The sequence below is a fragment of the Felis catus genome, chromosome A3 (genome assembly GCF_018350175.1).
Source record: "Felis catus isolate Fca126 chromosome A3, F.catus_Fca126_mat1.0, whole genome shotgun sequence".
In the NCBI taxonomy this organism is placed as follows: domain Eukaryota; kingdom Metazoa; phylum Chordata; class Mammalia; order Carnivora; family Felidae; genus Felis; species Felis catus.
Window position 1 is genome coordinate 4,955,243 of NC_058370.1, and position 21,633 is coordinate 4,976,875.

A 21,633-nucleotide genomic window follows, 5' to 3' on the forward strand; every position below is an offset into this window, starting at 1 on the left:
AACCACTCCCCTGTCGATGGATATTTAGTTTGTTTCCAACACTGTGATGGTATTAACAACAGTGTAAAGAATATCTCTGTGAACCGACGGGGAAGATAAATTAACAGGAGGGGAAGAACCGGGTCACGCTATTCTGCCCCTGGGTATTCATCTGACACCTACACCACATTCCCAGTGTCTATCTAGCACAAATGCAAGAAGGACGTGCACTTTAAATTTGGACAGATGCCACCGAATTGCTCTCTGAAGAGGCTGTGCCACTTTATCCTCCTACCAACAATGCATGAGAATGAACAGGTTTCACTTTACTGCTCCGTGAAGCATAATGTCAATTTCAGGAGCAACCTTAAATCGCCATCCACCTACCCAGACGGGAACGCAAGAGTTGCGTCCGTGCACGGAGGCCTTCCTGAGGCCCTCCCACTTCCCAGCTCTCTCCAACACCTCCGACCCTAAAGTCAGTCAGGAGCCAGAAGCACGTTACTTATTTGCTTACGGAACTAGGTTCCTTGAATCAGACCCTACGCTGTGCGAGGCAAAAGGTCCTGTCTCTCCATCGTTGTTTCTGGGGTCTATTGAGCACACTACCAGGAACGGAGGTATTTTGAAAGCGTGGAATGAATGGATACGTGCATCTTTCTGCATGAACGAGGCTAAGGTGGAACCTGCCACTCTCAGGGCCTCGGTCGCCAAGCCCGGAGCCTCCAGCAGGCTGAGCGGCCCGCAAATTCAGGTGGGCAGTACACGACGTGGTGTCTACACTGGAAAGTGTCCCCCAGAGCATCCTACGGCGACTATTCAGATGCCTGTAGACATGGCTGTGAATAAACTGCAAATTTATTTAAAAGCTTTACTGAAGCTTCTTGTTACACGTTTCCAATAAACGGATCGTGGAAATGCAGCTGGTGCTGCCATCTCTGAAACAGTCTTAGAAGAAAGCAGAGGAGAACATCTTCATGACCTGGGAACAGACCCTGATCTCTTAAGTAGGAGCCAGAAAGTGCTAACCGTAAAGGGAAATAAGGATAAACCGGATTATGTGAAGGTTTGTAATATAATATATTATATTAGGTATAATCATATATAACAATATAAGGTATTACTAATATATTACACATTAATATATTATATCAAAAACCCCAGCTCACCAAAACATTCGCTTCACAAATGAAAGTCAAGCCACCCAGTACACGTGATCAACGACAGCCTCGTATCCAAAATAAATGATAAACATAGTTAAGAAAAAGGCAGGTAGCCCAACAGGAAAACGGGCAAAGGTTCACACAAGAGGATATCCAGATCTGTTCACATAAATGTAAATAAATATGGAGAAAGGGGCTCAACGTCATCAACTGCAGGTCGTAACTGCAGATCAAGACCCACAGAGCGGATGCGGCCACCAGCCCGAGTGTCCGCTGGTGCAACCGCTTTGGAGACTGTCTGGCAGCAAATTCCTACGGGGCACCTGCACACCCTGCGACTCAGCGATCGTTCTTCTGGGTCCAAACAGACCTGACAAACAAGCGTGCACAGAGGGTGCACCCTGGACATGGAGCGGAACGCTCACGGTACCACCGGCAATAGCTCCGAGCTGCAAACATCTACTCAAACCCCCATCAACAGAACGGGTGACTACACCGTGGATGTCACCCCCTTCTCCACACGCACACGCACACACTCTACGGTAACGAGAGCGAGTCCGGCGACGATCCGGGTGGATCTGACAACCGTAACGTAGAACTAAAGAAGCCAGACGCAAAAGAGTAAATACGGTAGGTTAAAAAAAAAAAAAAAAAGTACAAAAATAGGCAAAACCAATCTGAAGAGCTAGCGGTCAGGGCAGTGGTTCCCTGGGTGGGGACAGGAAGGACAGGAAGGGCACGCGGGAGCTCCTGGGGTGCTGGCGGGTCTTGATCTCAGTCCTGATTACAGGAGAATACTCACTCTGAAAATTCCTTGAGCTCCGTATTTCTAAGCGCCCTCCTGGACGCGTATTATGCTTCAATAAAAAGTCCGCATGCCAGGCACTGCGCTGATGCGTTTTACTACACCCGGCAAACAATAAACTCAATTTACGTCTCTCTAAATTTTTCTGATCTTTGGGAACATAGATTTTTTTATTTTTCACAGTGAAAATGAGCACGTACGTGCTGGGTTTTATTTAAGAGTTGTCACTGTTGGCATCACTCACTACCTTTGTTTTTAATCCTGCTGAAGAACACGCCAAAAAAGTGGCAACGGTTCTGGCACGCTCCCGCCAGCACACTCTTGGATGTTTCCGCCTGAACTGAAAGATTCCTGACTGGCCTCAGGCTGCCTTTCAAGTATGTATTTGGGTAACTGCTATTTACAGTCCAGGAAGGCACTACACGTCGTGACTTCAAATGCTGAAGTGAAGGGACTGGACGTGGGGCTGGAGATCAGCGGGCCAGTGGCCCTCTGTGGTGGCAGACGGCCTTGGCAATACTGTCTGAAAGGACTCCGAGGACTCTCGCACGGTACTCTGACGACGCTTGAATCGGTGGCCCAGTCTAAACAATGGGACGTATCACATAAAACCCAGACCCTGAGCCAACTAAAACCATCGAAGAATAAAGATAAAAACCACCCCAGCAACTGGGCAACCAGGGGCCTACATGCCAGTGTGACCCCACCTGCTGGTGTGGGGCCCCACACGCCAGCTGTCGGGGTCGCGGGGGCTGTCTGTGGCTTCCGCGTCCCAGGGCTGGGGGCCCGTCCCTGCCTGGCCGTGCTGGGTGCTGCACTCCCCGCTCCCTCCTCTACACGATGGCCAAGTGCCCTTCCGGCCTCAGTGACCTCTGACCTCACACCGTCGACGGATCTGGACGAGTAAGTTCACCGTGCCCTGTCAGCCTTCTCCTGGTCACCTGCAAGTCCGACGCGTCCGGCTAACGTGAACCCCAGGTCCCTGCAGAGCTTGACCCGTCCAGTCTCACCTCCTCGGGGAGGCCCTCCCTGACCACCAGCGGACACGCCTTCACTTCATCCCACACTACCGTTTCCCATCACTGCAGATCACCGGGAGGGATCTTACTCATATTTGTGCTCGCTGCCTGCCCGTCGAAGCAGAAAGTGCGCTTCAGGAGAGCAGGGCCACGCCTGTCTTGTTCACCGCCGTCTCCCCCGAGCCAGGAACGGTTCTCAATAAATATTGTGATGAATTTGAATGAAATGAATAAACATAGATACAATCTGTAGAGGGTCCCCAAGGTATGCGGCAGCCTCCTTCCATCTAGCAGCATCATATTAACACTTCTGGAAAGGGAAGGGGGAGGGATGGGAAGGGGAGGTCTTACTTTTTACTCTCCTGGTATTAATTTTTGAGGGTTTTCTTACAGTGGAATCACACTTGAATTTCACTTCCCTTTATCGTTTCGTTCACCGTCGATGACTCTGGATGGCTAATTGAAACACATTTAGAGAGACAGAGCGCAAGATGACAGCTTCCAGGACCTCAAGGCCCTGAGCATTATTTATGCGGCAGCAACATTCTTTTGAGAGGGGTCGCAGTCATCAGGCAGGGGCTCTCCAGCAATGAGAACACGAGCTGAACCCCAGCCGCCACTCTTACATTCTCCAATCTCGTGCCACCGAGAACAATGTCAGAGACCAGACTATTCTATGTACGGAGGGAGTTCTCCCCAGCCACGTAATTCTGTATTAAGTTGCTCTGCACAGAGGAAACCCATAAGGCACAGAGATACTCACTAATTTCTATAAAGAGTTCATTTATGTTTATTGCGTTTTTCGCGCTGGTCTCCACAAAAATCGCATGGATGGAGTCGGCGTAGTCCTTCGCGTCTCTCTCCATGACTTCTCTGGAAGGCAACAATTACCCGGTAATTAACCAGATTTGTGATGACAAAGGATGTCATGAACGGCTAGTGACTGAGCCCTGAAAACATGGTCCTCCCGATTACACCACTTATATGGTTCCACAGAACAAAACAAAACAGAACCGAGCAGTACGAGCAATCCAGCTGATAGAACGGTCACAGAATGGCAAGGGGGGGTTTCCCTCCCCCCACCCCCCAAAGGAAAGTCCTCGCTTTGGGAATCATGGAAATGGTCCAGAGAAATTGCCAATAAATGTGCCTTCCTTAAGGTATACATGTTTTCCCCTATTCAAGTACCCTATGTCATGGGAACGGGGTGGGGGCTAGACTAACCTCAGATAACGTCAAGTATGATGTCACCAGTGCTTAAATAAAGCACACACCCGTCTCTCTCTCTCTCTGTAATCTAATCACCCCCAAATGTCTGAACTCTTAATTTTTGTTGGAAACTTCAGGACTTCAACTGAACCAAAAGGAATTTTTCAATGTCAGAGATAAAATAAAAGAAGATTCTTATATTGGATATTGCTCAGGAAGAAAAGGAACACATAATCAGCACCGTAATCTCCCGTTCTAATAACTTACCTGACGTCGATAAGATCACACTTATTTCCTGCTATGGCAACCACAATATTGGGCGGGCCATGCTGCCGGAGCTCCCTCACCCAGTTCTTTAATGTTGAAAATGTCTCCTGGAACACAAGAAAGGAAAGCGGCTGGAGGGCTAAGCAGCCAAAACAGGGGTTTCGGAACAGTCTAAGGAAAATGGAAAGTCTTACTTCTTTTGTGATATCATAAACAATTATAGCTGCAGCCGACCCTCGGTAGTACATGGGTGCTAAGGCACGGAACTGCGGAAAAGGGGGGGAAGAAACAACAAAATTGGGAAAGCGGGTTAAAGATGCTTTTTATTTGACTTTTAGGCCCATTATCCCTGCACAAAAGGTAATCTTTCTCTCAAGCCAGAGAAGATGACGTGATGCGTTAGAGCAGGTGAACCGGTAATTACCAAAGGCAAAAAACCTTTAACGTAACACTGAATGTCTCTCAGAAGATAGTTTGGAATACGGTTTTATAGGAATTAAATATGGTGCTATAAACAATTGTTTCAGCTAAAAAGGCTTCTTAATTGAACTCCGTGTTATAATCCCCGAATTCATTTGTTCAATAGTCCTTTACACCTTGGCTTCCAAAACTATCACGGAGATAAAAATAATGCCGTGAATCGTTCTCCAGAGAAGTGGCTGCGTTTGGATGTCGTAAAGATAACCCTGTAATCTAAATGCTGATCGCACTACAGAAACGCGTCCGCGTTTGCATTCGCTACTCAGGGGACTTTGTAGCTTGCTCGTCTGATCTCTCTGCGCACGTGGCGGTTCCCAAATGCGGGCGCAAATCTCATTCCGTTTACGTGGATCTCACTGTCCTGTGCGGCCCCTCCCCACCCCTCGCACCCCGGCCCCCGACCCGGATAACCGCAGGGCCCCCTCAGCAGCCACCTCTCCTGAGGAGCGCAAGAGACGGCAAGTGGAAAACGGGACGCTGCTTGCTGGGCATCTTGCTCAGTGGACGTGACGTTTACCTACAGCCGATCTTCACTGTAGACCCGACTTTGAAAGCTGAGCCCACCTACGGCTGATGTGATACCACTGTTCTCTGTTCTGGTGGCTGACCCCCAAATACAGGTAGGAACCGTCGTCACAGGGGAGTATCTGGCATACGGTACAATTCACATGCAGAACTACCGATTTTGCAACTTCTTTTCCAATGAGCTTAACCTTTGGCTTTTAAACTTTTAAGTTAATTTGAGTTTTGTACGAGAAAGTGAAACTACGTCTGCAAGCTCGGTGAGGGGAGAGCACGTCTGCTCAGTCTACCATCTCATCTCTGGAGCCTGGTGCCTGGGACGCTGTCGGTGAGCACGAATCGGGGAGCAAATGAATCGAGAACAGTTTCAGGATGCGGTGACGTGACCAGCTGAGTGCCAGACGGCACAGCCGTACGTATGAAGTGTCACTACGCTTTGTGAGAAAGATCTCTGCCTCTGGGGTGAAACCCTGATGATTTCCAAACAAACAGGTTCAGTTTGCGCGAGAAAAGAACAGAAGATGGTAAGGAAGAAAGCACTACGGAGTAGGAAGCTACGTTACCGGACGGGAAAGACTGTGGACGGGCTTCCACGGGGTGAGGCGGCACAGCGGGTGACGCGTTAGCTTCCCTTTCCAGTCCCTTCTTCCCTTTGTGCCTTCGGTCATCCGTCCGCTGCTGTCACACACAGCGGACGCACAACGCTCTGCTAGTTCCAGGTGTACGGCAGGGGACCTGACAAGTTTATGCGTTGTGCTGTGCCCCTGGTCAGGACGGCTGCCAGTCTGTCACTGCAATTACAGCACCACTGATCGACTTCTGCTGCCGCTCCTGCCCTCCTCGCGACTTCTTCATTCCGCGGCTGGAGGCCTGGCCCTCCCGCTCCCCTTCGCCCGTTTTGCCCACCTCCCCACCCTGCTTCCCTCCCGCAATCCCCAGTTTGTTCTCTGTAATTATGGATCTGTTTCTGCTTTTTTTTTTAGATTCCACATGTAAGTGAAATCATATGGTATTTGTCTTTCTCTGACTTATTTCCTTAGCATTATACTCTCTAGCTCTGTCCATATTGTTGCAGACGGCAAGATCTCATTTTTTTTTAATGGCTGAGAAATATTCTATTGTTATGTGTGTGTATACACACACACACACACACACACACACACACACACACACACCACATCTCTGTATCTGTTTGTCTATCCATGGACACATAGGTTGCTTCCATATCTTGGCTACTGCAAATAATGCTGCAATAAACAAGGGGTACATCTATCTCTTTGAATTAATGCTTTCATTGTCTTTGGTTAAATACTCAGTAGTGGAACTACTGGATCATACGGTAGTTCTAGTTTTACTGTTTGATGAAGCCCCATCCTGTTTTCCACAGTGGCTGCACCAGTTTGCATTCCCACCAACAGGGCACGAGGGCTCCCTTTTCTCCACATCCTCACCAGCACTTGTTGTTTCTTGTGTTTTTAGAGACTAGCCATGCTGACAGCTGTGAGATGGTATCTCTTTGTGGTTCTGATTTGTGTTTCCCTGGTGACTGGTGATGTTGAGCATCTTCCTATGTGTCTGTTGAGCACCTGTGTGTCTTCTTTGGAAAAACGTCTATTCAGTTCCTCTGCCCATTTTAAAATCAGATTATCCGTTGCTGTTTTCTGGATGCTGAACTGTGTTAAGTTCTTTAAATATTTTGGGTATTAACCCCTTATCGGATATATAATTTTAGCTTTCGTTTTTAAAAGAAAAAAATTTTTTTTAATGTTTATTTATTTTTGAGAGACATAGACAAAGCGAGCCTGGGAGGGGCAGAGAGACAGGAAGACACAGAATCCGAAGCAGGCTCCAAGCTCTGAGCCATCAGCACAAGAGCCCAACTCAGGGCTCGAACCCATGAACTGTGGGATCATGACCTGAACCGAAGTTGGACGCTCAACTGACTGAGCCACCCAGGTGTCCCTTAGCTTTCACTTTTGATGTATGATACTGGCAACAACCTTTATAAAGTTGTTGGGTTTTTGGTTTTCTTTTTAAATTTGTAAGGGTAAAATTCATGTAGAGAAATGCAAAGATCTTAAGTTAGATAAAAGATCTTAAGTTTTGATAAAACGACCAACGTGTATATGTATACATACAACATCCATGCAAACACCAAGCAAGATATAAAATATTTCTTTCAATACAGAAAGTTCTTTAACGCCCCTCTTATCACACCCCTTCTTTATTCCTGATAATCACTCTTGTCTTCAAGTCTATTTCATTGGTATTTGTTGATGGCGATGTAACCACAATAATTTCCTTTTGCTTATGATTTACACAGAATAGGCTTTTCCATTCTCTTATTTTCAAGCTATGTTTTAACAGTGAAGGTAATCTTCTTACATCAGTAAGTACATTAAAGGTAAAGGAACTGAATATTCTGTTTAAAAGGCAGACGTTATCAGATTGCATCAAAAACCAGGCTTGAGGGGCGCCTGGGTGGTGCAGTCAGTTAAGCGTCCGACTTCAGCCAGGTCACGATCTCGCGGTCCGTGAGTTCGAGCCCCGAGTCAGGCTCTGGGCTGATGGCTCAGAGTCTGGAGCCTGTTTCCAATTCTGTGTCTCCCTCTCTCTCTGCCCCTCCCCCGTTCATGCTCTGTCTCTCTCTGTCCCAAAAATAAATAAATGTTGAAAAAAAAAATTAAAAAAAACAAACAAACCAGGCTTGAACTATGTGCTGGTTAGAAGGTCTCCCATTTTGCTATTTGTTTTAGATTTATTTCATTAAAAACACAATCCTGTTTTTCCTTTCATCCCCTCTTTTTTTTCACTATTTTTAGCACTCAATTTTAACATCTTAATTTGCCCACTAGCCTTTTAGCTACACCTTCTTGTATTTACAAAAAAAAAAAAAAAATTTTTTTTTTTTTTTTTTTACATTTCTTTCTTTTTGAGAGACAGAGCACAAGTGGGGAGGGGCAGAGAGAGGAGGAGACAGAATCCCAAGCAGGCTCCAGGCTCCGAGCTGTCCGCACAGAGCCTGATGCGGGGCTAGAACCCACGACTGTGGGATCGTGACCTGAGCCGAAGTCGGACGCTCGACCGACTCAGCCACCCGGGCGCCCCACACACCTTCTTGTATTTTTAAGTGGTTGCTCTTGTGACTACAATACACACTTTTTTCTCACTGTTTATTTAAGAGTTTAAAATGCACCACCTCGCATAAAATATCAGAACCTTGCAAGAGTCTAATTTTTTAAATCCCATTGGTCTCTGTGCTGTCAAATATTCAAAGTCTACGTGTACTAGAAGCCATACGATCCAACGTTAGGATGTTTACATTCATAGCCAGTAAATAAGAAAACAGAAGACAGACTTTCCTCTTTACCCTTTCCGGCAGCCATTCTCACGGGGACGAGTTGCCACCCGGCGGTGCGTCCGTCTGGCCAGACAGACTCTCTGGGGCTGCGGCTGAGTCTTCTCTGCTCTTGTTCGTCTACAAAGGTCATTCCTTTGACTTCATATTTGAGAGAGAATTCTGGCAGACGGACATCTTTCTGCTCTCAGCCCTTTCAAGATACCTCGTCCCACTGTCTTCCAGCCGCCGCTGTCTTGGTGACAAGCCGGGGCCCCCGCGCACTGCTGTTCCTTGCAGTGTGTCTACTGTCCCTGATGCTTTCGAGGTGACCCTCTTTGACTCCGGTTTTCAGCAGTCTCTGTGGTTTCTTTGTACTGACAGGTCTGCCGGAACTTCCTGGATCTGTGAGTCGATGATGCGTTTCGCCAAATCTGGGAAATTTTCTTGGGAGGATCTTCTCCTTGTTTCCCCTGTCTCTTCACCACTGCTGGGTCTCTAGTTGCGCAAATCAGGTTGTCTGGATCTGTCCCAGCAGTACGGAGACAGTGTTCGGATTTCCTGCTCTTTCTCTGTTCTGACTGGCTAACCTGTTTGCCGCCCGTGCAGGGGAGTTTCTACCGTAGGCACTGCAGCTTTTCAGCTTCAGCATTTCTGTCGGTCTGATCCTTAGTTTCCTTTCTGTGCGAGGGTCCCCATGTGTAGTTAAGTCAGTAAGACTACTTTTCCTTGAAGTCTTTGAACATATTTAAACTATCTGGCTTCTATTAGCCCGTCTGAAGAGTGTTAAAATACCGGACGCTTGCCCTGACGTTGCTTTTACACGTGGCGAGGGAGGGCCTACTTGGGCCTACTTGTGGTCTGGGACGTGGTCTCACCTGCAAGGCCCGGCCCTTCCGAGGTTCCAGCGGAAGCCCAGGGTGTCGTGCTGGCACTCCTCTCCAGTAAGGCAGGACTGGACTCCACCTCCGGACTCTGCTTCTCCTGTGATGAGTAGGGGCCGACTCTCTGCTCAGCCTTGTCACCGCTCTAGCTGTTGTTTTTCCGTCCAGTTATCTTAGCGTCTCCCCTGTGCATTTGCAACTGGGGGTCAAATGGAGGCTTGAGGGGAATTCATGAGCGGATTTTAGAGGTTGCTTCCTTTCTGGGATTTGCGCCCCCTTTTCCCCAGCGTCTCTAGCAGCATCAAACTCTGTCCTCAAATACCACAAGCTAAAAACCAGGGCTTTCTGTGTGAGTCCTAGCTACCTTGTGCTGCATGGTCTGGAGAGTGGCCTCTGGGGAAAAGCTACAAAAAACATGAGCCTCACCGTGGCCATCCCTTCTGTAGTCCCCGAAAGACTACTTTCGGCAGTGGTATTAGAATTGTTTTTTAATGTTTTGTCCAGAGTTTGTATATAGTTGTTGTCTCTGGGAGGGTTAGTCCCTTATAAGCCACTCTGCCGTTATTGACACTGAAACTCTTTCCATGACCCTTTTGATGTAAAGAAAGAAAGTGGTGGTTTAAAAAGACACTCAGAGGACATCTCTGCTCCAAATCTGTGTCTGGATCAAGGTTGGCAAAACTTTTTCTGGAAAAGACCACGCAGTCAAGATTTTGGGCTTTGTGGGTCATTTGATCTCTGTCACAACTACTCAACTCTACTACTAAAGAAATCTACTGAAAGTAGCTATAGACCACATAAACAAAAAAGTACGGTTGTGTATCAATAAAACTTTACTTCTAGAAACAGGCAGCAGGCTGCATTGGTTGACAAGCCAGAGTGTCAACCCCAGCTCTAGCATGATACTCAGCTACTACACGTTTTCCCGATTTTAAAACAGGACAGTAACAGACTTTGTGCCTTCCTGGCGCTCTGACCTCTGGGAACGGTCATCAGGAGAATCCACATTAAGATTCAGAGTCATAAATCTAAGGACTGGACACAGCATCTATTAGATTGTGGTTCAGAAGCTTTCTTGGCAAAAGTATCTGAAATGTTTCTCCATTTCCGGGGTATTTATGGGATCTGTGGAGCTTGCGTGCGTGCTGCTGGCTCTGCCTCCATGCCACCGCTGACGTCCTTGTTAGTGAAGGATGACTGGTGGAGGGAGGTCACTTCAAATGAATTCACTTAGGATAGCAAATAGTGACACAAAGATCTGACAAAGGCACTCTCTTGAGAAAATAAATTTAAATTATGAAAACAAGTTTCATTTCATGTGATGTTAGGGAAAACATTGGGTTTATCATCGCAAGCACGAGCTAGTTTCCTGAATGAACACTGCATCGAAGTTGATTGAGGACTTGTGATTCTCCTGATGAAACAATATGCTAGCACAATACGATGTCTGTCTTTCATTTCATGCTTGACTCTCCTATCCTGTCATAAAAAGGAAATTTTCGCAAAAATATCTGAGGACTCCATCAGCTTTTCCTAGGCTGCTCAACTCTTTGGTCCACAAATCATTATCTTCTGAAACACTTATATCATCATCCTTATCGGTATTTTCCTCATCATTTAACAAGATCCCTACTGTCAATGGCTTTGCATGACATTTGTGAAGTTCTCCAAAATCACTTTCGTTGATGTAATGAAATCAATTTGCAAATCAATTGCAACCGGACCATCAGAAAGACAATCCACCTGCCAAAACCATAGACAGCAACAGATGCGAGGGTCCAATGGGGAGGATGTCTGAACGGTCGGTTCATCAGAAAGGATTCTCATTTTATGACGCCTTTTGGTTCCATGATGTACGTTACTACTGTAGAGAACTGAACAATACGTACGCAAATACCAGAACTTTATAATTTGAGGCATGCAATACTCACATGGTAACAGTAGGCAGAGGATCTGTCCTTCTCATCTGTGCAAAGATAGGGCTGGCAGTCAAATGACATAAGTCCACTGACATCAATACTGTGTGCCAGGGGCTGAGAGCACAGACGTGAATACAGTCTCTGCCCACTAGGAGCTCACAGTCTAACAGAAGACACAAGTGAGGAAATCGACAATCCCGTGGATGGGGGCAATCAAAGACCGTGTGGGACACAAGGAAATACTCTGAAGAGTTCCTTCACTGATCCGTTCAACCAACGTCTGATCATCAGTGCTTTGTCAGGCACTACGCTAGGCCACGGGAACAGGGCAGTGAAAGGACACTGGTTCCAGCTCTTGTCAAACTCAGTAGACAGGTCATCTAACTGCAACTTGTAACGAGGGTCCTCAGGAAAATGAACAGGGGGCAGTGATGGAGCACACACTGGGGTCCTGCTTCGGTACAGGGGGGTTAGGGAAAACTCCAGGGTGTGTCACTGAACCTGAGCCTAACAGGCTGGGCCGGCGGGCCATGCTCTGAGCAGAGGAAGAGAGCGGAAGGAGGGATGTACCTAAGGCCTGAGAGGCCAGGGCCCTGGGGCATTTGAGGAACTGAGTGGAGGCTGGCGGGCTGGAACTCGGCGGGTGAGAGGGTGGATGAGCCAGGAGGGGCACCGGGGCTAGAAGGCAGGGCAGGCCGTGCAGGACCTTGCAGGCCGCCATGTAGGCCTTGGCTATTGTGAGAGAAGCAGTGGGAAGCCACTGAAGGAAGAGAGTAGCGTCTGATTCCCGTTTTCAGAAGATCCCTCCAGGTCCTGTGAGGAGAAGTGACACAGGGTGGCAGGCTGGGAAGGGGGAAGCAGGGAACCAGTTAAAAGGCTACAGGGACCCTCTGTGAGTCACAGGTGGCGGAGAGCGGAGCGCTGGCAGGAGAGGTGGAGGGAGGTGACCGTATGTGACGTACATTCAGAAGACACAGCTGCCCGGCACGCGGGATGAGCAAAATGTGAGGGCAGCTGAGGAAGGACGCGTCCGAGGCGACTTCCAGACTCGGGTGTGAGCAACGGGGGCAGGCGGCAACGCGGTCACTTCTCTGAGAAGAGCAGGGCTGCTAGGAAAGCCCCCCTTGAGGTGACATCGGAGGTGAGTTTGGAAGGCTGGATATGAGCTTTCTCGGCTCAAGTGGGAGGGAGGGTATTCCGAGCCGAGGGAACAACAGTGCACAGGGACGAGGGGAGGGGACCACATGGCATGGTGGAGGACCATAAGCAGCCTGGTCCCAAAGTTAAACTGGGGGGAAGTGACGAAAATGGAGTCTGGCCGAGTGTGGCACACTCAGGTCTTAAAGGCCTCGCCCAGGACAAGCTGGCAGTCAGAGCGAGCCCACGGACGGGTCTCGTAGGAGGCTCACAGCATTTCAACCGTCTGTGGTCGGCTGTCAGATGTTTTGCTTTTCTTAAACCCCGTGCGGCCTGGCTGGCTTGGATGTCACTCCTGCCCCGTAGCTGGCGTTCCTCTCCCGACGGTCTCCACGGCACGGGGTTCCACGGGGCGGCTCTCCCCAGCCCTGCCCGTCCGCCCGCCGCCCATCCCCTAAGCCAGCCCCCAGCTTCGGGTCAGGGGGAGGTAGACTGGCATCCGGGAGCAACTACCCCGCCGCAGAATCAATCACAAGTGGGGCAACAAGAGGCAGGCGAGCCAGCTAATTACAAAACTTAAAAGAACCTGCTATTATGGTAGCGGTAAGGGAGAGGCGTAAAGTGCTGTGTTATTCTTTTTTTATGTTCTAGAAAAAAGAGATGTTATACATCACGGTGTATCCTAGGACAGGCTCTGATTCAAAGTATAATGGAATCTATATTCTAGCATGATTCTTTATGATGAGGGTTTTGCTGGATCATCAAATATATGGGAGGGGGTAATTGGAACTTGGGGATTCAGTGAAAGGTACATATATTATTGGTACGAAGAGCCACAGGCGTTCTTGGCTAATAGGACAGACGCCAGGGCTGTGTCTACAGATACATTCACAAAGGCTACGGGAAGCCACGCTTGTGAAGGCTGGGAGAGTGATGGTTAGCAAAGGTCTAGCTGTCCTAACTGCTCCATTCTAGATGCGCAACACAAACAGAGTAGGAGTGGGGAGTGGGAGGTGAGGCAGACATATCTCAGATGAGTAATTGGACGCAGGGCACGACATCCAGCGTTAAAAAACAAACAAGAAAACGACAGAAGAAACCAAACAGAGCCAACTTAAGACGTGAAATCTGTACAAATGTATGGTGTCTACGTCTAGGACAACAGTAATGGCTTGTTTTGTCTTCCTCCATTTGTCTGTGACGACTCTTGTCAGATCTGTTAGCGTACGAGGTATCTATGGCGTCTTAGATAAGACCGTGACGACAGACTATTTCTCCTGGTTACTTCTGCTACCCTTTTAAGAGCTTACGATAGCACCGTGCATCCATCAGATGTTCTGTTTTGATAGTACTGCTTGAAAACAAAATTAAACAGCAGCTGAATAATGGGGTGGCTGCCAGAGGCCCCTCGACAGGGAAATCAGACACGGAGCCCAGAGGGAAAACGAGGCAGCAGGGAAGTGTCTGTCCCCTTCCCTGCCTTCCCACCCCAGTCCGATACGGGTGGGCCTCAGGAAATCCCATTCTGCACAGGATGCCCTGGCCTGGGCCCCACCCCTGGTTCAGGCTCTTCCTTATGCAGAGAACCATCTCGGACAATTTTATCGTCAGGCGTTTATTAACTACCTATTGCTCAGCTCCGTGTTAGCTCATCCGTTTCACTTAAACCTCAAAGTTTATATGCTGTAAAGTTCCCTCTTTAGCTTTTAAAAGGCAGCTATAAATGAGATGTGCTTAACTCTCCCTTTCTACCACTAATTCTTTTATATCTTTGCTAGAGGACGGAGCCCCAAATTACACACAATGCTCTGAGTGGGATTTTATCAGGCCTGTTAGTCAGCATTTACTCCGAGACACTAAAAAGTATAAAAATGCCCTCAGTGCCCATTATCACTTTCTCCATCAGTGGACTTTGTGGCTCTAATTGAAAAGAAAAAGGCTGGCCCACGCAAATGGAAATAAATGCGTCTCTGGTGCGCAGGAGAGAAGTGAGTGACGTGGAATGATGGGGACAATGACAGTTCGGTCGGAGCTTTACTGTGGGCCTCAGAAGAACACATAGTAAATTAAAGGGCAACTTACTCGTTCTTGTCCAGCTGTGTCCCAGATTAGGAATTTGTGTAGCTCATTTTGGTACTGGACAGTCTTGGTCATAAAAGATGCCCTATAAAGAGAGACCTAAATGATCAGAACACTTTTATTTAGAAGTAAAATACTTTTATTTAAAGCACGACGCCAGCCCCAGTTGGAAACATCACTTAGACTTAAGCTCACACTCCCGCTCCACCCCATCTCCTAATTGTGGCCCTCTCTGGAGTATTTATGGGAGGCTCGGACGCTAGCTGCACATGCTGGGTCAAAAGAAAGCATTCGGCACATCTGCCCCAGAGTTCTTTGGTTTGGGATTGCCTAAGCTCCTTATCAAAAGAACCAAGAGACGATCTGGTAATCTAGATATGGACCTCCCTTGTAAACTACACAGAAGCTGTTATTAACAAAGATGGTATCACGGGAAAACTTTCTAAAAAAACCCGTGTGTCCAGGAAGGGAGTGCACTAATAAAAAATAATAGGCCGTTGCGGTTTGCGCTCCCCATTCCCCAACCACACGACTATACAAGTAGCTGAGTGAGAGGTCGTGCAACACTAGAGTTAATAAAATTCAGGTGCCAAACAAGGAGCAAGAGGACGGCCGAGGACATGATGACCTGGGGGCCACTTCCGAGTTCCAGCTGACCCGGTGGGCCACACCAGCCCTCTGGGCCTGACCCCGCCCTCGATGGGGAAGGAGGGACGGTGGGTAGGTCACTCACTCTGAGAGACCACTCTGCCCCAAGGCCTTGGAAGGTCCCTATCGTTTGGGGGTCTTCTCCTCTTTGGAGATCCTGTGAGGAGCCACGGTGGCCCAGAGCATATGCCTGGACACTCCAGGGGCTCCTGGACACAGGCTCAAAGTCCTGGGGCCGGGCTCAGCTCCAGTGTTATCTTCCAGGCGCATCCCAGGCAGACAGCTCCCTCCTGGGAAGTCCTTTGTCCCCCAGGCTCCTCCACGTGGCCTATCAGGCTGCTGGCAGAACCCAGAGATGATTACGCTTTCTTTTGTACTGGATAACAAGCCTTCTGGGGCCGAGGGCCAAGTCGTACTCTTAGAATCCTACTCTAATCATCTTAATCAGGACATGAATGCGATGGCTAGGCATTTTCAAATACACAGGATGTCTGAAATATTTTTTGAGATTCGAGTTAATTGTGCAAGTTCTTTAAGAAAGTGCAAGCTGAAATCCATAGAATGACTTTCTGAAGAATCACGGAGTTTAGAGAAGTATCAGAATCCTTAGTTTTAAAAACTTAAACTCTAATACAATGAATGCCTGGCAATATTTATATCAGTTTATGGTTTAGCAAGCAGCCTCTGGAATAGTGACTGTGATGAGGAAGCAAGATCACATTTATTGGACAGGTACTATTTACTGGATATTTATTTACTGGAAATTTACCCCTTGGTATCCTTAGTAAAGTGCTTTATGCATAGACGGTGCTCGATAAATGGTTATCGTATCAAAAACTTCTGACGACCCACCATGATTAAATCAGGATGTGCGACGTGATCTCTCACTTAGGAAAGATCTGAGCATTCAAAAAGCAGTGTTTCTTGTGAAGATTAAATGCTATGAGGCATGGGGAAGTGCTTTGTAAATTGTAAAGCACTATACCTATACAAGGTATTATTATTATTATTTAAAGGCAGCTCCAGGAAATGTTTTAGTTTAGACTCTGCAATTAGTCCTAAAAGCTTACAGCTCAACTCTCCATCAATTACGGCTGTGGTGTTACATTTAAGAGTGACAACAGGCATCCAATAGAGGCCTGTGAACAGAACCAACGCACCCAACACATCCATTTTGGCCGCTCAAAGAGCAAGAGAAGAAATATGCTTCAAGGAGACAGAAAGATGAGAAAGGTATATGCAACAATTAAAAGGGAATGTTTCATTCCAGAATCAGAATTCCCCAAAGCTCAACCCATCCGCCAACGATTTCTCCTTTAACGAATACACGGGTTCGCTACTCAGGTGAAAGACACGTAAAATGGCAGCTGCGATGCAACCTAAGAATCTGACAGATTAAATCCAACTTCCTGTCTGACCCGAGACCACTCTCCCGGCTCCCCACCGTCATCACTCTTGACACACCTCCTTCTTGTCTACACGGAGCTCTGGCAAGTCAACTGAGCTCTGCAAGCTCAAGTGAGGTCTTCTTGCAGCCACATCTGCTGGCTTCTTGTTCTTCGTGTCTGTAGGAGTCTCATCTGTCCTTCTGTCTCGGCCACCCAGAAAAGTCTCCGGGCTTTTTCTTACGAGAAGCAAGCATATTGGCAAGGGCTGGACAGCGCGAATGCAGCGTCTCATTCATCGAGAACACCCACTGATGGCGCACCAGAAGGTCGAGTTTCCTCATTGGCCCCCAGCACCCCAGGCCCACCAGATGCTGGGCACTCAAGTAGCGGACATTTCAAAGCACATATGACTTCCCAGCCCACAGCAGCTCCAGAGCCTGCCCTTGAGACCTGGATCACATCTGCAACAAACAAGTTAACGCTTAGTTCATCACACCCCTTTGGTCTACTGTCTGTTATCACTGAACATACTTACATTCCCCAGTGTGCTGGGGGGTGCAGGTGGCGCTGAGTTACAATCCCTGCCCCTTACAGTCTGAAGACAAGAGAGAAGCAAAGAAACGAACTCTGACATAGTGACAGTGTCTGAGCAAGCACCCTTTGGGAAGACCCTCTTAGGGCATCCTTTGATGTCTGCCTTAGGAGAGGTCTCCGGGTGGCGGGGGGGGGGGAGTTACACCAGGGAGCCAGAGGCAGGAGATGGAGGGAGGGGGCTGATGTGGATGAGATTCAAGGAACTAAAGGAGTGGATGGATGGGACGGGCCTCAGAAGTCAACCGGAAGTGGAGGGCCCCAGAGAAGAGAGGGTGGCTGGGGAGGTGACCTGGCCTTCCACTCTGAATGAGTCTCGTGTGACTATCATCTCCGGGCCCAGAGCTGCTCCCTCCCCTCCAGCCGAGGCGACCCGGGATTCCCTAACCAGTGCAAGCAAGGTCTGGGGTCTGCCTTCACAGTCCCCGGCTTTCTCACCGCTCTGGCTCTGCTGCTGTCCTTCGAACCAGCACACAGGAATGACATCGGCCTATCAGAGTTCGACTATGGCTTCGTGTGACTTACAAATCAGGGAGTGGTTTTTCCTGTTCTCTCCCCATCCATCTCTAGCTAGTGTGGGGCGAGGACCATTCTGGAATGGACCAGACAGATGCGCAGCTGCATCCCTGGCCACGGGCACCAGATTGAATGTGCCAAATCCCAGAGGAGAGGGAGGGGGTGGACCGGGGCCAGAGACCCACCCCCTGGTCACAAAGGTCACTGCGTTTGGTTCTAATGTCCGTGAGTGCGGGCACACGTCCACAAGCACACGCGCCCGCTCACCCACACGGACGCCCACGGAGAGGTACCGAACTCCCCGCCTGGCTAGCACCAGAAAAGCTGAAGCCAGTCACCGAAAGGAGGGGCTCCCTTTCCCCGGGAGGCCAGTAAGTGCCGTGACAGTGTGGCGCAGCCAAGTCAAGTCACGCTGCCCGGTGCCTTTCCAGGCCTGCGTGCTCCCAGTCAGGTCCCCTAAGGCTCCCATGTGCTGACACCAATCCATGGGGAGCACCCAAATCCACTCCCAACTTAACCCTGTATCTCCGTGGGTGAAACAAAGGTTGTGGTACCGGCGGAAGCAGGGAAGGGCCGAGGGCCCCAAGCGGCCCCTGCACCTGGTCCCCTCTGGCGGTGGGCAGGGGGCTGGGGGGGGACTGCCTTGCTGGAGGAGAGCCTCAGAGCTGCGTGGACCAGTGCGGAGACTGTCCTTTTAGAGCCGCGGCACTCTGTGGCCTCTCGTTCCACATAGCAACTACTCCTAATTACTCGTCATGATTTGCTGCGACTGCTTTCCAGTCCCCTCCACCCCCGCTCCGCTCCCTTTCGGGCAGCAGCTTGGTTCGGCCTTCTCAGAGACAACAAAGGTCATAAGCCCTCAGTCCCCCAAAGTGTTCCCCAGTCAGCCCTCCCAACTTGAGAACAAACACACCGCCCTTCACACTGGCCGTGACTTCCGTCTTTCTCACCTCGGGAAAGTCAGAGAGGTCTTTTCCGTCGCGCTGCCCGACCCCGATCTGGCACATCCCGTCCGGGCCGCTGCAGCCACGTGGTCTTCTGCTCCCGGTCTCAGATCCTTCCAACCGTTCCTGCTTCTGCCTTCACACCGGCGGCCCCTTTTCCTGCAGTACTCTTCCCTCAGCTGACCCATGGCTAGAGTCCTTATTCTTCCCACCTTGGCTCGATTGCCAATGATCCCAGAAGCCTGCGCAGTGCCCCGAAACCAGGCGGCTTCCGCCCTGCAAACTGCACCCCACCCCGTTGGTCTCCGGGACGCCTACTACCTATCTGTGCGCCACGTCTGACCGGCTTGTTTGCGTGTTGTTTTTTGTTTTAATTTGCCTGTGCAATGTGTGAGTCCCCTGAGGAAAATGGAAGCCCGGTTCAGGGGCCTCGTTGTAGCTCCTCCTCTGTAACGGGGGTATCTTCCTCACCTCCCCCCTAGATTTCGGACAAAACATTTACCGTGTTGCCATAAACCACTCTGCCATCCATCACTTCACCAGGACCAGGGCATCTTGGCCCAGCACTTCGGAAGTGCGGGGACAGCTGAAATTACAGGGGACCCCGGCCCTTCAACCGCAGCCAGGTGAGCGCCCTTGCAGACGGGGGGGGGGGGGGCATGAGGCTCGACAGCACAGGGCTGACTCTGCCCGGGAAGTCCTCCCTGCCCACTCCTGCTCGGCCACAGGCGCTCAGCTCAGTGCCAGCCAACAGGCAATCCGGGGGGGGGGGGGGCGTCGTGAAGAATTACGGTGCCCTCCTCCACTGGGACCTCTGGGGTCCTGCCGAAGAGAAAGCGGTGGCGCTCTACGGGCTCTTTCTGCTGCTGCTTCATGTGCGGAGTCGGGAGCTCTCCCCCACCTCTCCTCTCTTCCCCGGAGCCCCCCAAGGGCCTCTTCATTACAACGGGCATCTCTGTTGATTTGTGTCGATCTGAAATCTTGGCCTATCACACCTGTGAGAGCTAGTTCTTCCTCTTCAGCCTTTGGGTTTGATTAGTCTACGCAGCGGTAACACCAGGACTTAGGGCCAGACCCGGGGGGGGGGGTGTCGCCCGTGTCTCCCCCAAGTGACCCCAGCGGAGCCCCGGGCTGGCCCTGGGGCAGAAGGTCTCCTGCATGACTCACCCCAACGAACCCCTCCCCAAGATTCACATGTTTCTCTGTTGACGACAGCACTTTTGTACATGTGACCAAGCCTCGCCAAGCTGTAAACGACCCAGATGCTTCACCACCGTGTCACACGTACAGGGAACACAGGGCTTACTCCACACGCCGCGCAACAGCACCAAACTCGGCGTGCTCCATCGGAGCACCGTGTCTGCCTTCCACAGGACACGGACTGGTCGGCAACTGCTCTTTGTCCTTCGTTACTTGCATCCGGTTTTGTAGAACTGTCTGCTTCTTCATTTTATATTTGATCTATACTTGAACCTTAACCCCCGAGATAAATTCCCAAATTGGACCCTAATCTTGGAGCAGGACTACAACAATTTGTCCCTCCCATCACCACTCACGCTGCAGGGTCGCTCCTCTCGCCTTCAAGTGAAATGATGCGGACGGTCTGATAACTTCAGTATCTCGCTTTTTGAAAAACAGGCAATGGCTTCCTGCCATCCAAATGATACATTTTTATTTTCCAGCCTGCCATTTACTTGTCTGATAACCTTATTTTTCACTACTAAACCATCTCTCTTCACTCTGCTAGGCAGATCTTATTACCTCTTTAATCTAAAATCCCCACTAGCATTATTTCCTAAAGCTAGAATGCCTTTCATATACTTCTCCATTTTTCATGACATTCTAAAAATACGACTTCTATGCACACCAAGTAGTCGTGATCTTTGGCCGGAGTACGTGTTCCCAATGAGAATACTTGCCACGAGGTATCTCAAAAGTGCCTTTAACTGGAGTAGACTTGGTTAGCTCTCTCGGCACACGGGCGTGCCCGCCACCACATTCCCATACCTCTTTTGACCAGCCCCTTTCTTGGAATGGCACATGGGAGGCTCATCCCTATGATGCTATGTGGTGCCTTTGAAGGATGAGCAACTCAGTATGTCTTAGCCGACTCTAAATTTCACGCAAACAATGCTCGGATCTCCGGGTAATGTATAGTCATAGAAAGGCCACTGATGCGCCAAGATTGAGACATGAGAAACCTGAAGTACATGAAATTTAGCAGTTCCTCTAGTAGACACACCGGGGGTCTCGGAAAGAGCTGTGGATGGCACAAGGCACTTGATGGGCGCTCGGTGAGAATTAAGTGGATGGAAGGGCACGTGCGTCTCCTGTTGGCGTGGCTTCAAAGAGCCAGAAGTCTCTGAGTATCCATAAGTTCAGTTACTTAAGTGGGCTCTGTGGTCAGGACTATCTCTAACCGCTCCTTCAAACACTAGTGTCTCTTAGGCTGACAAGGTCTGAGGGTTACGACCCCTCCGCGTGGTTCTTCCTTCTTGGCAGTCACTGCACAGCGTGGATGGTTTGCTCCACAGGTCCGCTGTCACCCTAGGCAAATCCCTTAGGGCTTTCTATGCTTTTGTCATTTTAACAACTTTTGAAAAAATATTTAAAACCAAGGAAAACATTACTTTATTATTTTTTTCTAAAGTTCTAATGTTTTTATTTATTTTGGAGAGATGGAGAGAGAGAGAGCGTGCGCTAACAGGGTAGGGGCAGAGACAGCAGGAGAGAGAGAATCCCAAGC

At 49.3% G+C, this 21,633-nt stretch overlaps 1 protein-coding gene across 5 annotated transcripts in view; it reads right to left on the reverse strand.

Moving 5' to 3' along the window:
• The window catches only part of RAB22A (RAB22A, member RAS oncogene family), a 66,306-nt gene that overhangs the window by 16,866 nt on the left and 27,807 nt on the right, over positions 1-21,633 (reverse strand). For 4 of the 5 annotated variants that reach the window (XM_045053452.1, XM_011280764.4, XM_011280763.4 and 1 more), the window contains exons 3-6: positions 14,804-14,885; positions 4,637-4,708; positions 4,443-4,549; positions 3,730-3,839 (exon numbers count right to left, since the gene is read on the reverse strand). In XM_045053452.1, coding sequence (XP_044909387.1) covers positions 3,730-3,839; positions 4,443-4,549; positions 4,637-4,708; positions 14,804-14,885 — 371 coding nt within the window. The remainder of the gene's footprint in view (positions 1-3,729; positions 3,840-4,442; positions 4,550-4,636; positions 4,709-14,803; positions 14,886-21,633) is intronic. The other variant, XM_011280765.4, reaches the window with a different exon arrangement.